The 20,179-nt window shown below is 46.8% G+C and overlaps 1 protein-coding gene across 3 annotated transcripts in view; it reads right to left on the bottom strand.

Moving 5' to 3' along the window:
- WARS1 (tryptophanyl-tRNA synthetase 1) overlaps positions 1–20,179 on the bottom strand; it is a 57,102-nt gene that overhangs the window by 34,737 nt on the left and 2,186 nt on the right. For 2 of the 3 annotated variants that reach the window (XM_078784387.1, XM_068101526.2), the window contains exons 4-7: positions 17,164–17,305; positions 16,435–16,543; positions 12,798–12,917; positions 5,931–6,113 (exon numbers count right to left, since the gene is read on the bottom strand). In XM_078784387.1, the coding sequence (XP_078640513.1) occupies positions 5,931–6,113; positions 12,798–12,917; positions 16,435–16,543; positions 17,164–17,305 (554 nt within the window). The remainder of the gene's footprint in view (positions 1–5,930; positions 6,114–12,797; positions 12,918–16,434; positions 16,544–17,163; positions 17,306–20,179) is intronic. The other variant, XM_068101525.2, reaches the window with a different exon arrangement.

Raw genomic sequence — 20,179 nt, 5'->3', positions numbered from 1 at the left:
CGTGCCTCACTACCAACTCAAATGTGCCTTCCCACACACGCTCTACCATTCCAGGTGTGCATCCTTCCATCCCAGGTGTACATCCTCGCTCCCCTGTCATAACCAACTCACGCTCCGTTTCACTCTCACTACTCTCACCTCCACTCTCGGTCGCGCACTCACCCTTACTCTCGACCGCACACTCTTTCCTCATGCACCCGTCCGTTACACACCTTTCTCGCGCACACCCTCCCGTTACATCCTCTGTAACACTCACCACAGGTGTACACTCTCTCGTTACTTCCTCCGTAACACTCACCACAGGTGTACACTCTCTCGTTACTTCCTCCGTAACACTCACCACAGGTGTACACTCTCTCGTTACTTCCTCCGTAACACTCACCACACCGCGCTTCCATGTACCCCCTCGCACACGCGCTTCGACCGGCTCACTCCTGACGGCACACTCACTCCTCGGCGTGCACTTTTTCCTCACACACCCCATGGTCGGACATTCTCGCACACCTCTTTTTTCGCACACCTGTCCTGTCACACACTTCACCAACGGCCTTTCACGAACACCCGGATCCAAACCAATCCCCAAGCCGACTGAATCTCCCCTCACATCATGTACATTGCCACTCACCTCCGTACCTCGTCGCACCTCCTCTGCCACCTGCAAACTTTTTATTTGGTTAGTGAGCACCGCATCATGATTTGAACACAGACCTTGTACATATTCCATGACTTCCTCCTTTATCTCCCTCTTAGTTTCCCTCCGTCTCTTCTTAATTTCACTCACCCCTTCTTCCACTTCCTCTACTTTTTGTTTAACCTCTTTTATTTCTCGGTGCGTCTCCTCAAGTTCGTCCTCTAAGGCTACCTTAACCGTTTCGATGTGCGTTCTCACCTGCCGGTCCTTTGTCTCCATTATCTCTGTCACCTCCTCCACCCTCATTGTCAGTTCCTCCCGTACCATCTGACATTGCCTCTGTGTCGCTATCAAGTCATTTTTTATGTCCTTTTGTGTTGCTTTTAAACCCCCGATGATTGCTGTGTTCTTTTCCACTTGGTCCGCTAGTTCCTTTTGTCCGACTGTCAGCTGTTCTACTCCTTTCGTCAGATCTTCTATTCCCCCCTGTAACTTTGCCGTATTATTTCTCACCTCTTTCTCTATACGCTTTTTGCCTCGCTTTACCTCCTCGCGTAGCCCCGAGACCTCCTCACTCACCCCTCGTCGTATTTCCTCCATCTGGTTCCCCATCTGTTCGATTTCCCGGGCGGATTGTTCCCCTATTTCCCGCAATTTGTCCTCCATCCTATTTTCTAACCCCATTAACCCATTTTTCACCCCCTCTAACTGATTCTCCTGGGCAGCCATTCTATTTTCCACCCCCGTTAACCCATGTTTCACCCCTTCTATCCCATTGTCTAACCCCTCAAATTTCTTGTCTAACTCCTTAAAATTATTGTCTAACCCCTCAACGGTACCCCTCGCTTCGTCCCTCATTACCCCCATTTGGTTTCCCATTACCCCCATTTCGTTTCCCATTACCCCCAATTGCTTATTCTGAGCCTCCATCCGGTTCCCCATTACCCCCAATTGCTCACTCTGAGCATCCATCCGGTTCCCCATTACCCCCATTTGGCCCTCCAATCGCTCACTATTCTGGGCCATAAGGGCCTTCATTTGCATAAAAAACAAGTTCAAATCCATTGGCATCTCCGGTTCGACTACCGCGACCATGGGCGTGGCTAAATTTGGCGCCGCTGTAATCACGTGCGCTAGAGCGCCATTTTGTGCACCTGAAATTCCCGCAACCACATTGCCATTTTCCTCCTCCCTTTCTTCCCCGAAGTCCTGGGTTACTTCTAACCCCTCTATCTCTCCCACCGGCATCCCGTCGCCTTGGACAGCCATGGCGCGATTTCAAAATTCGGGCTTTTCCTTTAAAACAAAACAAATTTCGGTATTTTATAATTTTGAGCGCGTGAAGCGCGCTCCGGGTCGATCTCACTCCCCGACACCAATTGTTACTGATCGCGGTTAGGATGTTATAGACCGAGCGGTGGTTTAAAACCGCGACCTAACAAAACTCACCCGATTCCACCCGAACGTTGGTTGTATCGCACCCTAGCTGCTCAATGAGGGAAAAGACAAAAGCGACGCAATGCAAGAGGAAAACGGAGACAAAAAAAGGTTTGAAATACTACTACATTTATTCCTACTATTTACACACAAGCAAAAAGACAGATGTCACGTTTATTTACAAGCACAAGACGCAGGTGACACAGTGCAAATTTAGCTTACCTACAGACTTAACTTATATCCCAGGACAGAACAAACAGAACGCTGACTCACGCGGGGAATGCCAGGGATGGCAGAAGGTGGATGGCTGGAGGGAGAGGAAAGGTCCAAGGGGGGTCTTGCAGCTCAATCGTGCGTTTGGCAGCCGCCGTTCCTTTTTTGTTGGCCCTGCTCCAAACCGCCGTTCAGGCCCCCTTTGGCGGTTGCCGGGTGTCGCTGCTGCGGCGGCCTCCGTCCGCTGCGTTCCCAGGACTTGTCTCACTGGTCTGGTCCCTCAACCCTCAACCCTCAACTCTTTCTTGCTTCTCTCACTTCTCACCACCGACTCCTCTCTCTGGCAACCGACTGTGACCAACTCCTTGCAACCAACTCCTCCTCTCTTCACAACCCTTCTTTTTCCAACCCAGAGTGCATCTCTCTTTCTTCTTCTTTTTCTGTCACTTCCGGTTGCGCCCTTTTATAGCGCCCCCAGCGATCACGCCCCCGGCTTTGGACACGCCCATCGGGGCGCTCACCTCGGCCCTGGCTGGTCGCACGACCCTCGGGCTCCGCCCCGGACGACGACGGGCGGGCGCGCCCCTCCCCTCCTCTGACGAGGTGGAGACACGCCTTTCTTCCCTGACTCGAGCCTCGTGGTCAATGGCGGTTATTGAAGGGGAGGTGATTGGGAATCGAGGGCTCAGCAATGACGAGAGGGGATGTAATATGGCAATCGAGGGTCGGCAATCACGAAAGGGGGATGTGAAGGAAATGGGGATTTTTGGGGATGGGAATGAAAGGGGGTCTATTCTCTTTCACTGGTGCAATGGAGTACTTCAATTAATGGGAGACACAGCCTTATCCTAAAACGCAGAATAAGATATAACTGTCAAAAGAAAAGATATATCGTGTCCTGCATGTATGTTTTTTTATGGACTAACTACGGGAACGCCCTTTGACCTTTATACAACCACAACGGAGGGAGGAGGGGTGAGTTTTACAACAACCTTTTACAACAACCTTTTACAACATTTTACCACCACCACAAAATAAAAAAAACATTCTCATATTCACAACAATATTTTTGATACCAATATACTGGTATGAGCCCACCAATATATCAATATCAAGGGGGGGAAAAAAAACCAAAAAAAAAACGATAACAGAGCTGAGGTCCAGGTTTAATAAAACAATGGCGAGGGGATAAAATAAAACAATGGCAAGGAGACAAAATAAAACAATGGCGAGGGGACAAAATAAAACAATGGCGAGGGGACAAAACAAAACAATGGCGAGGAGATAAAACAAAACAATGGCGAGGGGACAAAATAAAACAATGGCGAGGGGACAAAATAAAACAATGGCGAGGGGACAAAACAAAACAATGGCGAGGGGGCGAAGCAAAACAATGGTGAGGGGACAAAACAAAACAATACAATGGCAAGGAGACAAAATAAAACAATGGCGAGGAAGACAAAACAAAACAATGGCGAGGGGACAAAATAAAACAATGGCGAGGGCACAAAATAAAACAATGGCGAGGGGACAAAATAAAACAATGAGGGGACAAAATAGAAATGGTGAGGAGACACAATAAAACAATGACAAAATAAAACAATGGTGATAGGACAAAATAAAAATGCTGAGACAAAATAAAACAATGATGAGCGAACAAAATAAAAGTGGCGAGGAGACAAAATAAAACAATGGTGAGGGGACAAAATATAAATGGTGAGGAGACAAAATAAAACAATGGCGAGGGGAAAAAAACAAAACAATGGCGAAGGGATAAAACAAAACAATGGTGAGGGGAAAAAACAAAACAATGGCGAAGGGATAAAATAAAACAATGGTGAGGGGAACAAATGCCCTTTCTGAATGGCATGAACTCCCCACTGGAATGATGCAACAGTGCACCTTCACAGCGAATTTATTAACCCTGGCCATGATGTCACGACTGCCAGTTCATTGGCTGCACTGTTGGCCAAGTGGTCTCTCCACAATGTCACTGCCCGATTCTCCACCTTCATTACCTCCAGCGTCATTACCTCTGACCACGAAGTGAGGCATTAAACAAGGAGGGTGGGAGGGGGGGGGGTAAAGTAACAGGGAAAGGACACAATGGCGAAAAGTACATGGAGGTCTGGTAGGAAGACAAAGGGGCTATCTACTAAACTATCTTGACAGCACTAATTGGCGTAATTACAGGACGAGTTATTCCTACATTAATTACAAACTAACTGATGAACACCTTTTATAACCCCCAAGGCATTTTAATTACATTATATACTTAGATCATGGAAATTCACGAAAGCATCTCCCTCTCCAAACTAAACATAATTACTACCGTATATGGTTCTATAATAAGTGCCACATCACACTGACAAAACAGCCTAGAAATCACTTGTATAGAACTTGTGACAAACGTGAATAATCTTATATATTGTGAACCATGGTGTAATTGGTGTATGGTATGTTTGTCTGTCTCCAGTTTATGGCAACCCCTTCCCGCAATGTGTTTTAAAAGCTCAACATTCATTTTTGAATTGATGGGAGAGCAGGCATGAATAATGTTGATTAATGTATATTTAAGCCTGGTGTTGGCTTAGCGGTTAGGGTGCTGGCTTGGGATCCTAGGATCCTGAGTTTGAATCCCGGTCGATCGCTGAATTAACGCCAGGGGGGTTGACTCAACCTGTCATCCTTCCGAGGTCGGCAAATTGAGTACCAGCTTGCTGGGATGAATGATCCCGGTGTGTACCCCGATTTAGAATAGGTACACCGTATACCTGCACATCGTAAGAGGCGACTTAGGGTTGGCATCAGGAAGGGCATCCGGCCATAAAAACATTGCCTCAAACAGGGAACCATGATTGTCATGGGGCCCGCAAGGCTAACCCCCACTCTAGAGGGGAAAAATGGCCTTAAAAAACGATCATTCATTCATTCAATGTATATTTAATACAGCTATTCATGGAGTTGGAATAACAATTAAAAATAGATATGTTTTGCCCTCTTTTTAAACAAATCCAACCTCCGCCTCCCGATGTTGCATCAACATTTAACGGTGGGTGGTATAAGCATCTCAGAGCTTTGGCTCTGAGTGAAACCAAGAGTGCAACACAATTACCCTTTTTTAAAGTCCACAAAATAGTTTAAACTTTTCCCATCACATCACTGGACTTTTGCTCGGAGTAAATAGTATGGTTTCCAATCAACTGGTGACAGTAACTAAATCTCTGACACCGAGTACCATATTATCCATTATTTTTAAATTCCAAAATTACTCGAAATAGTTTTGTTGCATTTTATTTACACCATTAATTATTTTTATCACCAGATGTTCTTATTCTTTGAATTGTCATACTGGGATCAGCTGATTGCGATTCCCTCTTCTTCATAATATGAAGAGAAACATATCAGTAAACAAATACTTCACCACAAAGAAAATGCATACCAAAAACATAATGAATAATTCATAATGAACAAAGGGCCTCACCTACCAAAGAACAACAAAGAAGGGCAACAATATGGGAAAACGTAATAAAGGAAGCAGGAATTGGAAGTATAGAAGTCGTGATAGTTATTTCAGAGATCTCATATTGGTCTTACATCATCACCTTTTGAAAAGAGAATGTCTTTACAAAGCACCTCGCCTGCTCACCCCATGTACTCAAAGTCAGAGAAGATGAAAGTGCTCTCAGGGTTGAAGCCACAAGCGATGATGTCTTTTGCATTTTCAAGTGCCAGGTGTTGGGTTTCCTCCACACTCAAGTCCTTCCACAAAAACTTTTCGTCATCAGTAAGCTGGATAACCAGTGGCACACAAAATATGTCCTGCAACCACCTAAGAGAGGCATATGAATGTGGAGGTAAGCTTTTCCACTGGATTAATTAGCATTTATGTGAGGAAAAGATAGAAAGATAGCCATGAAAAAACAGGAGCTAATGCATCCCTTAAAACACTCAAGTTAATACAGCCAAATTCAAATTAAAAAATGAAGCAAATATGCCAGTAGGAATTGAAAAAGATTTGCAATAATTCCACATGCTTGCACATGCAAAAAAACGAAACACAGTGGTCTCTCTGCAATTTGAGTAAATGCCAATTCAAATAGGACCTTATGCAGTGCACCTCTTCTCCAATTTGAATACCGCTCGGCCAATTCAAATAGGACCTTATGCAGTGCACCTCTTCTACAATTTGAATACTGCTCTGCCAATTCAAATAGGACCTTAAGGAGTGCACCTCTTCTCAAATTTGAATACTGCACTGCCAATTCAAATAGAACCTTGTATGTAGTGCACCTCTTCCCCAATTTTAATACTGTGCTGCCAATTCAAATAGGACCTTATATTGTACACCTCTTCTCCAATTTCAATACTGTGCTGCCAATTCAAATAGGACCTTATGTAGTACACCTCTTCTCCAATTTGACTACTGCGCTGCCAATTGGAAGAATGGTGAAGGTGATGGAAGGGAAGTGGTGTGAGAATGGTGAAGGGCAGGCAGGGACAGAAATACAAGTTTGTGTGGCAAGGGTGCCTGGAGGGCGTGAATGGTGTTGCTGTCCTGTTTTCTGAGGAGTTTGTAGACAGTGTGGTGAGTGACGAGAGTGAGTGATAGGTTGATGATGGTGAAAATGATGATTGGAAAGCTCTTGGTGAACGACATCTCGGGATATGCTCCGCAGGTTGGTCGGAGCGATGAAGAGAAGGACAAGTTCTGGTGTGCGATAGAGAAGCTGATGGAAAACATGAAAGATGAGGAAGTTGTTGTGGTAGGAGGAGACCTAAATGGACATGTGGGAAGGAGTATGGATGGTTTTGAGGGAGTTCATGGGGGTTACGGATATGGTGTGAGAAATGGAGAAGGTGAAATGATTTTGGAGTTTGCTGATGGAGCTGATTTGTTGATTTGTAATACTCAGTTCCAGAAAGAGGCTAATAAGCTTGTTACATACACGTCAGGTGGGTCGACGACAACCGTTGACTACCTGATGGTGCGTAGGCGAGATAGGGGGCACCTCCGGGACACAAAGGTGATCCCGGGGGAGGAGGCTGTTTCACAGCACCACTTGGTTGTCTGCGACAAAAGGATGAAAGGTGCGAGGAGAGCTCGGCGGGTGAAGTACCAACCGAGAATGAAGGTGTGGAGGTTGAAAGAGGTCACAGTAAGGGAGGCATTAAAAGAGAGACTGAGTAGGGTAGAGGATGATGTGATTGAACTTGAAAGTGGTTGGATGTCAATGAAAGCTAGTCTGTTGGGAGCCGTTGGTGAGGTATGTGGATGGACAAAAGGACCACCGAGGCACTCGGAAACATGGTGGTGGGATGATGAAGTTGGAAAGAGGATTGACGAGAAGAGGAAGAAGTTCAAGGAGTGGCAGAAGGCGAAGGGTACGGGAGCAGAAACAGCAGAGCATGAAAGTTATAAGGCAGCCAAGAAGGCTGCAAAGAAAGAGGTAGCAAAGGTGCAGGAGGCATGTAGGAAAATGTTTGGAGAACGCTTGGATTCGGAAGAGGGTCAGAGAGCGGTATTCAGGATTGCAAAGCAGATAGCGAAAGAGAGGTGTGATGTGATGGGGGTGAGTTGCTTGAAGGATGAAGTGGGACAAATCATTGTGGACCCAGATGGAATTAAAGGAAGATGGAAAAGATATATGGAAATGCTGTTGAATACAGAGAATGAATGGGATGGCAACATAGAGAGTAACCCAGTTTTAGGACCGGCAGAGAACATAACTGAGAAGGAAGTTGAGGAAGCGATAAAAGCAATGAAGAGTAGAAAAGCGGAAGGGCCGATGGGAGTTGTGAAAGATATGTTGAAGGCAGCAGGAAGTTGGGGTGTGAAGAGAATGACAGAGATCTGTAATCTGGCGGTGAAAGAAGGCCGCATTCCAGTGCATTGGGAACTGAGTACCCTCGTCCCTCTATACAAGGGGAAAGGTGACCCTCTAGAGTGTGGCTAGAACTGAGTGATAAAGTTATTGGACCATGGAATGAAGGTATTGGAAAGGGTGTTGGCAAGGAGGATAAGGAAGAAAGTGAAGATCGACGAAATGCAGTTTGGATTTATGCCAGGAAGAGGAATGACAGACGCGCTTTTTATTGTGAGGCAGTTGCAGGAGAAGTACATGGAGAAGAGGAAGAAGTTGTTTCTTGGGTTTGTTGATCTGGAGAAAGCATTCAATAGGGTTCCACGCAAAGTATTGACATGGGCAATGAGGAAGTTAGGAGTGGAGGAATGGTTGATCAGAGTAGTGATGGCAATGTACAAAAGAGCGCGCACAGCTGTAAGGACGAAGGACGGGAACAGTGGTGAGTTTGAGGTGAAGGTGGGAGTGCATCAGGGGTTGGTACTAAGTCCACTACTATTTGTAGCCGTGATGGAGGTGCTGGCTCAGAACGTAAAGGAGGGTTTACCGTGGGAGTTGTTGTATGCAGATGATCTGGTGTTGATTGCGGAAAGTATGGATGGACTGAAGGAAAAGATGAAGTGGAAGGAATGTATGGAGACAAAAGGTCTGAAGGTGAATATCGGAAAGACGAAGGTGATGGCAAGTGGTAAAGCATGTGGTGAGGTGGAAAGAACTGGGAAGTGGCCCTGTGCTGTGTGCATGAAGGGTGTCGGAGTGAACTCCATTCAATGTACAATGTGCACTGAGTGGGTTCATCAAAAATGTAGTGGTTTGAGAGGGTCATTAAACAGTGTGGCAGCTAAATTCAAATGTAAGGTGTGCACAGAGGGAGCTGCAGATGGAGGAAATGTTGAGTTGGATCTTGGAGACGGCGTGAAGCTGGAAGGTGTGAAAACATTTTGCTACCTCGGAGACATGCTGAATGGAGAAGGTGGATCAGACTCGGCAACGGTTGCTCGAGTGAGATGTGCATGGAATAAGTTTCAGGAACTGAGTGGCGGGCTGATGAGGAGGGGAGTGTCGTTGAAGCTGAAGGGAAAGGTGTATGCTGCATGTGTGAGAAGTGTTATGATTTATGGGAGCAAGACATGGGTAATGAATGTAGAGCAGCAACGAAGGTTGGAAAGGGTGGAAATGCGAATGGTTCGATGGATGTGCAGAGTATCGTTGAAGAGGGGAAGACAAATGATGAATTGCGAAAAATGATGGGAATAGAGCCTGTGATTGATGTTGTGAAGAGGAACAGGTTGAGATGGTTTGGTCATGTGTTGAGGAAGGATGAAAGTGACTGGTTGAGAAGAGTGATGGAAATGAATGTAGAAGGAAGTAGAGGACGGGGAAGACCGAGAAAGACTTGGCCAAAGATGGTGGAAGAAGAAATGCGGGCATGGGGTTGTTTTTTTTTGTATACTGAATCGAGGCTCGTGAAAGAGCTGACATTTACTTCACAAACAAATCAACCAGACAAACAAAATATATAAAAAGAGGGAGCAGAAGACAAGAGAATGGGAAGCACACAAACACTTGAGAGCACACAACATTTAAGAGCAGGAAGATGTGTGGGAGGGAGAGGGCTTGGGGGGAGTAGGCGTGGGAAGGGGGGGGGGGTGGGAGAAGTATAAAACACAAGGACACCAAGGACTTCCAGGACAGAAGTTGGTATTTTAAAAAGTGGAATTGGGGTGAAATTATCGGGGATAGAAAAGATCAAGGTTTTGGATGGGGGAAGATAAGAGATGGTGGTGAACAGCTATTTTAAAGACCTGGAGGGTGGAATGGGATTGAAGAGAGTGAGGGAGTTTGTTCCAGAGGTGGGAGAAAAGAGGAATGAAGGAGTGAAGGTGAGCAGAGAGTCTTGATTTTGGCAGTTTAACCATAAGAGGGTTGCAGGCAGATCTTGTGCGACCTGTAGGAATATTTGCGGGACAGAGCCCAGAGAGAGCTGGGGGGGCAAGGCCAGAGAGGAGACGGTAGAAGACGGAAAGACCACCAACCTGCCTGCGGTGAGTGAGTGAGAGGCCCTTGGAGTTAGCTTCATCGCGGGAGATTCCAATGATTCTGAATGCTTTGCTTTCAACAGCGTGAAGACGAGCTGGGTGTGAGGCAGGAGCACCAGCCCAGAGGGGAGAGCAGTATTCCATTGAGCTGCGGATGAAAGCCTTGTACGTGGTGAGGAGCTCAGGTGTGCCAAGGAAGGACTTCGCACGACGGAGGATGCCCAGTCGGCGACTGGCTTTGGAGGCCAGATTTGAAATGTGGTTTTCCCAGGAAAGATCATGGCAGATAGTGAGACCCAAAAGTTTGAGTGACAGAACTTCTTGGAGAGGATTATTCAGAAAGTAGATGGGAGGGTTGTCCAGTCGGTCTTTTCGGAGAGACATCGTAAGAGTGTGAGATTTGTCAGGATTGAAAGACATGTTCCACTTGTTTGCCCAGTCTGTGATTTTGTCCAGGTCTGCAGAGAGTGAGGAGGCTGCAGACTGCCGATCTGAGGGACGAAGAATGGAGCGACAGAGAGTAGAGTCATCAGCAAAGAGATAGAGAGGATTTTCAAGAGAGTCGGAGAGATCATTGATGAAGACCAGAAAAAGCACAGGGCCCAGAACACTGCCTTGGGGAACTCCAGCCTGAACAGGAAGAGGAGATGAGAGAAACCCATTCAGGGCCACACGTTGACTACGACTAGAGAGGAAGTCCGCCAACCATGCGTGGAGATTTCCATGGATACCAACAGAGGAGAGTTTGGTGAGCAGAGCGGGGTGCCAGACCGTATCGAAGGCACGTGATATGTCAAGGGAGACAGCTCTAATTTCCTATTTGGCATTGAGGACCTACATCCATTGCTGAGAAAGCAGTAGCAGCATGTCCAGAGTAGAGTGACCAGGTCTGAAACCAAATTGATGATCAGTTAACAAGGAGAGATGCAGAAAATAGGGCAAAATGGAGAAGATCGTCATGGGGACCGCAAGGCTAACCCCCGCTCCAGCAGGGAAAATGGCCTTAAAATGCATGTTGTTTGTTGTTGTTGCTGCCAATTCAAATAGGACCTTATGTCGTGCACCTCTTCTCTGATTTGACTACTGCGCTGCCAATTCAAATAGGACCTTATGTAGTGCACCTCTTCTCTGATTTGACTACTGTGCTGCCAATTCAAATAGGACCTAATGTTGTACACCTCCTCTCCAATTTGACTACTGCGCTGCAAATTCAAATGTCAACAATTTTGAATAGGTCGTGCGTTCTTTTGTTTTTTTTTGTTGAAGCTATCACTTATAGTGTATTGCATCTTGTAATTAAACCTGCATCCCGATTCCCTCATGATACTATATTTATTGTGCATTCAAATTGGCAAGTGTTAACTTGAGTAACTCACAGCTATGACATACACAAGGACACAAAAATGAACACAATAAGATGAAAAAAAATTGTTACTGACAAAACTATTCAAAACTTTCTCTAATGACCCAAGTTCACATTATTTCTTTGAACAGATTCCTAAGGGCTGCAGTCTGCAATAACGGGATGTGTTGAAAAAGTAAAAACCTAATCGACAATCTTGGTCAATGGATAAGAGCAAACTATGGTACAGGCCTCCATATTGGCTGTGAAAATCTATATCCATTGCCATCCTCCTACAAGGTTTATTTATTTTCTTTCGTTTTTTTTTTTTTTACAGAAGCGAGGCTAATCGAAGAGCAAGGTAGAACGAACTACAGTGGGACGTGGGACCAACATCAAATGAATGAATGAGCACGAAAAGAGGAGAGTGAGGAGGGGAGCAAACAAACTAGCAAGTAAAATGGTTGAGCTAGGAAAGGTTAATGGGGGTAATAAAGGTAATGAATCATTAGGAAAGGTTAATGGGGGTAATAAAGGTAATGAATCATAATTGGGAACGGTGGTGCACTGCTTGCTTGAAGTCTTGGAGGAAAGAGTCAGAACAGCTTCTGGAAGGTGGTTCCATAGAGAGTAGAAGTGAGGAATAAAAGAGTCGGTGTGCAATCAGCCTGGATTTTGGAAATTTAACCAGAAGGGGGTTTACTGGAAGAATATGTGCAACTTAGAGTTGCTGGGGAAGGTCGGAGGTCTGAGAAAACAGTCAGAGAGAGCAATTCTGAAGAACGGTGCGTTTAATAAAACAACAGAACGGTGGGTTGGGATGGGCCTTCCTTGCCCTTATACCACTCCAGCGTTCCTGCATAAATTTGTGAGACAAAAAAGCAGAGATCTAATTGGCATAAATCTGTCAAATTTGATCAACACATCTTCTTCTTTAACAGCCACAATTAATCCCACATTATTGTGGGGTTGGCCAGGAGAAGTGTGGCCCAAGTCTTTCACGAACCGGCTGGCCAGGCTTGATGTTTGATTAAGGTTAGGGCAGGAATTTGGGATTTGGCCAGGGTGACAGCGTGAGCTCGCCTGCACTTCAGGAAGCACACCATGGGATCTTTAACACATCCACCAACTGATGCCAGCAGACAGGACACCTGTTTAACGTCCACATTTGACAAACATGTAAAAAAGAATGTGTCAGATCCCCTACAATGGTGAGAAATTATAGTAAACAATAACCTGCACAACATAATGAAGGGGAACAAGTGCTGTACTTGGTAAAAATGAATGGTACAAGATGTCCAAGATGCATGGCCTCGGAGGAAGGACCACGTCCAGTGTAGAGATAGAATGGTCGTCCAGCCTCATGTGCATCCAAGATCTGCTCTAAATCCCTGCAATAATAAACATCAGACTCGGGGAGCAAAATCAGGTGCTCAAGTCAAAATCAGAAGGATTATCCAGAGGAGGCAAACCTGTAATGAAATTGTGTCCAAGTTAAACCCAGGTGCTATGCTGTCTCCAACCACTGAGGGGCTTCCATAAGAACTCAGACGGACATCGCTCCGATTCATTCCTGTGACATTTATTCTGTGTGGTAGTGCATACTCGAATGGTGCGTATTGCTAGATGTTCCAGGCTTGCTTTCACCAATTGCCAATCTATTATTACTTCTATGATTACGGTATACTGATATTATGCTTGTTGATTTTTTACAGGTGTTGCTAGAGATCGATACCGAATTAAACCTACTATTGGGACAATGTTGTAGATCTGATTTTTACAACAATTCCGGATGTTTCCGGATGTGCATTTAATGGTCTTACCAGCATTATGTGCAGAAGTTTTGCTAGGACACGATTTTCTCCGGCGACATGAGCGTTTGGAAATGGAATTTGGTGGTGCTGATACTCTTGCTGTGTGTGCTCTTGCAGGTATGGAAATTGAGCCACTGTCGCTGTTTCCCAATATGACTACTGACTGTACACCGGTTGCTGTTAAATTGCGACGCTACTCACGGGCTGACACACAATTCATTGCTGAAGAGACTGCACAGCTATTAAAGGAAGGTATTATAGAACCTAGTCGGTCGCCTTGGCGGGCCCGAGTTTTGGTGGTACGAACGGAATCGCACCGCAAATGCATGGTAATTGACTATTCGCAGACGATTAATCGGTTTACCAAATTGGACGCCTACCCACTCCCAGGAATGGATTCTCTGGTACGACAGGTGGCACAGTACTCGGTATATAGCACTCTCGATCTACGTAGCGCGTATCATCAGATTCCCATCTCCGAGGCAGATCGCATCTACACTGGGTTTGAATCCGGACAGAGGTTGTACCAGTTCACCCGGCTACCTTTCGGGGTCACGGATGGGGTTACTTGCTTCCAAAGGGCCATGGATGACCTCATTGCTAAGGAGAATTTAACCGATGTCTTTGTTTATCTGGATAATCTCACGGTTTGCGGGTACGACAAGGAACATCATGATGCCAACCTGAAGCACTTCCTAGAGGTTGCGCACAAGTATCGACTGACTATGAACGAGGCTAAATGTCGCTATTCTGCTCGAACGATAGATCTCCTGGGGTACACCGTGACCCACAGCTCTATCGCTCCGGATAAGGAGCGTCTGCATCCCTTGCTCGACATGGCCCCGCCCCACGATCGTGCTTCTTTGAAGCGCGCTCTAGGGCTGTTTGCTCATTATTCTAAGTGGGTTCAGATTTTTCCGAGAAACTTCGTCCCCTTGTGGATTGCAATGCGTTCCCCATGAGTCACGCTGCTAAGGCCGCTTTCCATGGCCTGAAGTCCGACATAGCTGGCGCCGCTGTGTCGACAATTGACGAAAACAAGCCCTTTGTTTTGGAAAGTGATGCGTTGGACCACGCGATAGCTGCTACACTCTCTCAAGGGGGGCGACCTGTGGCCTTCTTTTCAAGGACTCTCTCCTCCGCGGAACGAAGACACTCGTCTGTCGAAAAGGAGGCGTATGCCATTATTGAGTCGATTAGGCGTTGGCGTCCATATTTGCTTGGTCGATGTTTTCAAATCATCACAGATCAACAGAGTGTTGCCTTTATGTACGACACGCAACATGCTCAAAGCATTAAGAATGAGAAAATCACTCGCTGGTGGATTGAGCTAGCCGATTTCTGTTACAAAATCAAATATCGCCCAGGGCGGGATAACCTCGTTGCCGATGCTTTATCACGGCCTGCAGTGTGTGCGAGTCTCATCTCCTTTGAGGATCTGCACGTCCTTCATGCCAACTTGTGCCATCCCGGTGTGACGCGTTTCGCTCATTATGTGAGCAGTCGTAACTTGCCCTATTCCGTTGAGGATATTCAGCGGCTCTGTCGCACTTGTTCTGTTTGCGCTGAACTCAAACCTCGCTTCTACAACCAACCCTCCGATGGGTACGCTGGTCCAGGCCACTCGGCCGTGGGAGAGATTAGCAATAGACTTCAAAGGACCCCTGCCGGCTTCACCGGCGTCGAGTAATTCTCGTTATCTACTCACGATAGTTGATGAGTTCTCCAGATTCGCTTTTGCTTTCCCGTGCGGCGATATGTCTGCTGCTACGGTTAGCCGGTGTCTGCAGAACTTGTTTCTATGTTTGGGAATCCGGCCTATGTGCACACCGATCGAGGCACAGTGTTCTTGTCCCAGAATGTGAGGAACTTCTTGCTCCAGCATAATATCGCTTCTAGCTATACTACTCCGTATAGGCCACAGGTGAATGGACAGGTGGAACGCTTTAATGGCATTATATGGAGAGCCGTTACTCTGAGCCTTAAGTCCCGCGGACTAGGACTGGACCGATGGGCTTGGTCGCTACCCAGGGCGTTAAGCTCGATCAGGACTCTATTGTGCACCGCTGCAAATCAAACTCCCCACGACCGTATGTTTCGTTACCCGCGGCATTCGGGCAGTACCCGTCCTCTGCCGGGCTGGCTTGCTGAGCCCGGACCGGCTTTTCTCAAACGCGCGGTTCGCACGAGTAAATATGACCCGCTCGTAGACAAGGTGCGCATTCTCCAAGCAAATCCTGAGCACGCTCGTGTGCTGTTGCCCAATGGACGGGAGTCTACGGTCTCGGTGCGCCATCTGGCCCCATGCGGGGATATTGACGAGCCGGCTTACGGCACAGTTGACCCGACAATGGAGAATCTACCGGCTACCCCATTGCCACATGCACCCGATCCGGATGGCTTTGTGGGGGCCACTGCCGTCACCCGATTTAGGTGGGTATTCCGATGCGGGGGATTCTGGCCTCGGGGATGTGGCATCCGGTGCCTATCGGGCCCGCGCCGGGAGAGAAATTCGCTGCCCCGACCGCTATGGTTGGACTGACTGACATGGGCCGTTGCTATCTAATTACTCTGCTGCTATGCTTTGCTAGCTTGATTTCCGCCTCGGGGTGGTGTAGTTTTAATGGAGGGGAGAATGTAATGAAATTGTGTCTAAGTTGAACCCAAGTGCTATGCTGTCTCTGACCACTGAGGGGTTTCCATAACAACTCGGACGGACATCGCTCCGATTCATTCCTGTGACATTTATTCTGTGTGGTAGTGCATACTCGAATGGTGCGTATCGCTAGATGTTCCAGGCTTGCTTGTACCAATTGCCAATCTATTATTACTTCTATGATTACGGTATACTGATATTATGCTTGTTGATTTCTTACAGGTTTTGCTAGAGATCGATACCGAATTAAACCTACTATTGGGACAATGTTGTAGATCTGATTTTTACAACAAAACCAACATATTTGAAGAAGAAAAAAAGCTGCATAGACAAAGCCAAACTCCGAAAATGCGCAACTATAATGGCCATGAGATACAGGACATAATGCATACCTTACAACCAGCTGATGGGGGAAAACAAACAACCCCAAGCACCCACCTGTGAGAAAAGAATATTCCACGGCGAAGGAATGGATGCGCTTGTTGTCCTGTTACTCTCTCAACTCTTGCTATCAGCTCTGGAGTTATCTTTGTGCTACCAAAACGCACTGCATTGCAGGGTTTGGAAGAGAGGAGAAAAAGACTGGTGGAGGAGTGACAATTAACCACACATCATCTTAAATGGTGATAACTTGAAATGAAAATAATGACCAGATAGAGTCTCCAGCATCTCAAACATAAAATACTCAGGAGCTTCAGGGCTCAGTCCAGCTTAAGCATTCAATATTGTCACGTCAAATGCAGACCATTTAAGCCGCAGGTCTGATAAGAACTTTGCGAATGCCAAAACAATAAAATTTGCTATGTTCTTTTTTACCAATTTACAATCCCCTAAGCCCAAAGGATTGCTCAGATCAAAACCGAAACTGGCAGTTGTTAGTGTGCGGAAAGGCAAAAGGTGGGAAGACGTTTCTTAGCAAATAATAGCTTATTAGAAAAACAATACGCAGTATAAGAAAGACCAGGACAATCAATGAATACGGAACAGATGTGGCTGTGGACAGACAGACAGGGATAGAGGAAGGGTGGGGGTGGGTGGACAACACACACATGTATAAAAGAAGAATTATTTCCCACTATGACACCAAAATACCCGATTCAAACAAACAATGGGGATCACAGGCGAGAACTTTAGGAAGGCATAAGCTCGTCTCTGCTGTGCTACGACCTGTGGTCGTGAACGTTCTGCAGGCTGGTGATGGTGCCAGCAGGGTGAGGTGCGGCTCAGGGAGCGAAGGCGATGAGGCCAGGAGACGATGGAGGTCGCCAAGCAGAGATAAGAAGTCTTCTCCTCTTTCAACAATTGTAACCTGCCACGTGCATGCATGGACATGGCCTTTATCACTTCTGGGGTCAGCTTCCCAGCATGTAGCTGGTCCCATTAATTGGCCACCCACCGTCTGTGGGTGGCCCTATCTTCCGGGCTAGCAGGGCAGCCCCCTGGTGAAGGTGTTCCGCCCCTCTACAAGGCCTGATAACTCACTTCACCGCTGCGTCCTGCTGTCTCCTGGTCAAATGGCCCATAATGATTACTTTTAAAGCAGCGCAGCACATTCCCGTGCCTTTGTGCCAAAGTCCTTCACCTGGCCTCACCTGTACGGAAGGTTGAATACAAAACAACCTTACTTGAAACTCTTCTAGGATTACGATCACGGTCTTCTCAGTGCACATCTATCTATCTATAATTCCAGTAATCTCTGTGTGTCTGTGTGTCTGTGTGTTTGTTTGTTTGTCTGTGACCGCTGTTTCTCGACAACCACGGGTCCGATATACTTGAAACTTGCCAGGTATATTGCTGGGGACCCGAGGATGTGCCTTTTCAAGGTTTCATATTAATCGGAGAAGTAGTTACCGAGCTATGTCCAAAAAACGATTCAACCAATCAGAGAGCAGCGAGCTATCACGTGTGCCGAACGTGTCGAACAGACTCTGCCTCGGACGGCACATTTGAGAGCGTATTCATTTATTTCACGTTGGCAAACTATGTTGCCGCTATGTTGGCGTTAAACTATGTTTTAAAACTAATTAAAACTAATTTGCGATTCTTTCGCTTTCCTGCGCGTTTGTGCACGCTATGGCGATTTCTTTACCAAACTCCGCAAGCCGTTCGCTTTGGACCAAACCATTTCATGTAAATAGAGGGGGGGGATTGTCACCGTACTCGCAAGCCGTTCGCTTTGGACCAAACCATTTCATGTAAATAGAGGGGGGGGGGGGGGGGATTGTCACCGTACTCGCAAGCCGTTCGCTTTGGACCAAACCATTTCATGTAAATAGAGGGGGGGGATTGTCACCGTACTCGCAAGCCGTTCGCTTTGGCTTTGCGAATGGACCAAACCATTTCATGTAAATAGAGGGGGGGGGGGATATAATTTTAGATATATATATAGTACGGGCATGCCCTAGTATAAATAAAAGTGTGTGTGTGTGTGTGTGTGTGTGTGTGTGTGTGTGTGTGTGTGTGTGTGTGTGTGTGTTACCGATAGACCCCTAAACGGAGAGGCTCACGTGCTTGATATTTGGCATAGACATGGCCATTGAGCCTGGGAAGGACATGGCCTACCTAAAAATATTTGACGAGATCCATATTTTTTATTCATATTTATCTCAGCACATTTCAGCGAGGAACATTATACACGGAATCTCAGCCGGTGCCAGAGCAGCTCGCTGATTTGCTCAGAGCGGTCACGTGATGTTCCATCCTCGCTGCCAGACCACTGAACGGAAAATATATAGAATGACCATTGCCATTCACACCACATAGGTAGAGATGCAGCTACCGGGCACCATCTTGGTTGGCACTCGATGCTGGGCGATGGTGATTTCCGTCACGCGTTTGCACGTAATTCAGAGCGAAAAGCGATTGCGTTTTTTCACCTTTTGTGCGATCGTGTTTTGTGTCGATTTTGTGCGATATGAATTAAACGTCTTTGAAACAGCTGTAAAACGTCTTTCCACAACCCTTCCTTAACCGATTAGAGCAGTTTATTGCCGCACAAAATGGCATTTTAACAGTTGTCTGGCTTTTAAAATCTGGGACACGTTCAAAACAAACGACATCCGCAAAGCGAGTTGGTCAAGTCGTGCTAACCAAGATGGCGACACGGCGGCTACACTTTTCACGGAGTATGAGCGTTCTATATATTTTCAATTCAGTGCGGCAGATTCGCTCACATACTTGATTTGTGGCATAGACATGGCCATTGGGCCTTCACGGTGTAATTTGTGCGAGGCTTTTGTCCGAGTGAGCTTGAGTCGAGAGGGCGAATGTACGGGTTGGGAATGTAAGGGTCTCCCTTCCCCCGCCCGGCAACGCCGGTACTGGAGGGCGTCACAGGATCGGTGAGTCTCCAAAATCCGCTTCGTGCTGTTGTTGCGAAGCTGCAGGACGATGTCGCAATTGTTGTGCTGCTCTCCTCCCATGAGAACTGCAACGTCATTGTTGACTGGCCCTCCCCTTCCTCCCCTTTCCCTCCCCCCTCTACCTCCCCTCCCCTCTCCGCCCTCCCCTTCCTCCCCTTCCCCTCCCCCTCCATCCTACCCTCTCCCCCTCCCACTCCCCCTTCACCTCCGCTTCCCCCGCACACACCCTCCACACACCCATATCACACACCCCGTTCGGTTCGGGGTCGGGCAGGGTCGACCCCACACCCCATCACTCTCACTTTCTGTCTATCCTTTTGCTCGCATTCCTTTTCCTGGAATGATAGTGATGCCTGTGTTATTTGTGCTAAGTTAACTAACAGGCTTATTTCTATAGACAAGGCTTTTCTATTGCACAACTGCTCTACCTGCAAATACAGTATGTGCCTCTGTGAAATAATAATCCCTTCCAAACTGTTCGGTTGTCAGATTCCATTGGTTATATTTTAGTATGCTGCAGACAGGGAGTTCTCCCAAACCTTTCTGCTGACTAGTCAGTAGCCAGTCAGTCAGCGTCCAATGCGTTAGCATACGGTAAAGCCCAGCCATATACTTGAATCAATTACGCGTCGAGAAGCACTGTTCCACATCTGGGGTGTTTAATTTGTCGGGACGGTAAAGCGGGATTTGGACGCTGGAACGTCCCAGACGGTGTCTGTGGTTGCTTAGCAAGCCGCTGTACCACAGTGTTATCTGTGGGGCGGTGGCTTCAGGATTGCTATCTGAGAAGTTCATTGCAAGAGTTCCCCTTGAATTCTACC

This window comes from Myxine glutinosa, chromosome 9 (genome assembly GCF_964187855.1).
Source record: "Myxine glutinosa chromosome 9, kmMyxGlut1.1, whole genome shotgun sequence".
NCBI classification, from domain to species: Eukaryota; Metazoa; Chordata; class Myxini; order Myxiniformes; family Myxinidae; genus Myxine; species Myxine glutinosa.
This window is presented reverse-complemented; position numbering and strand designations above follow the sequence as displayed.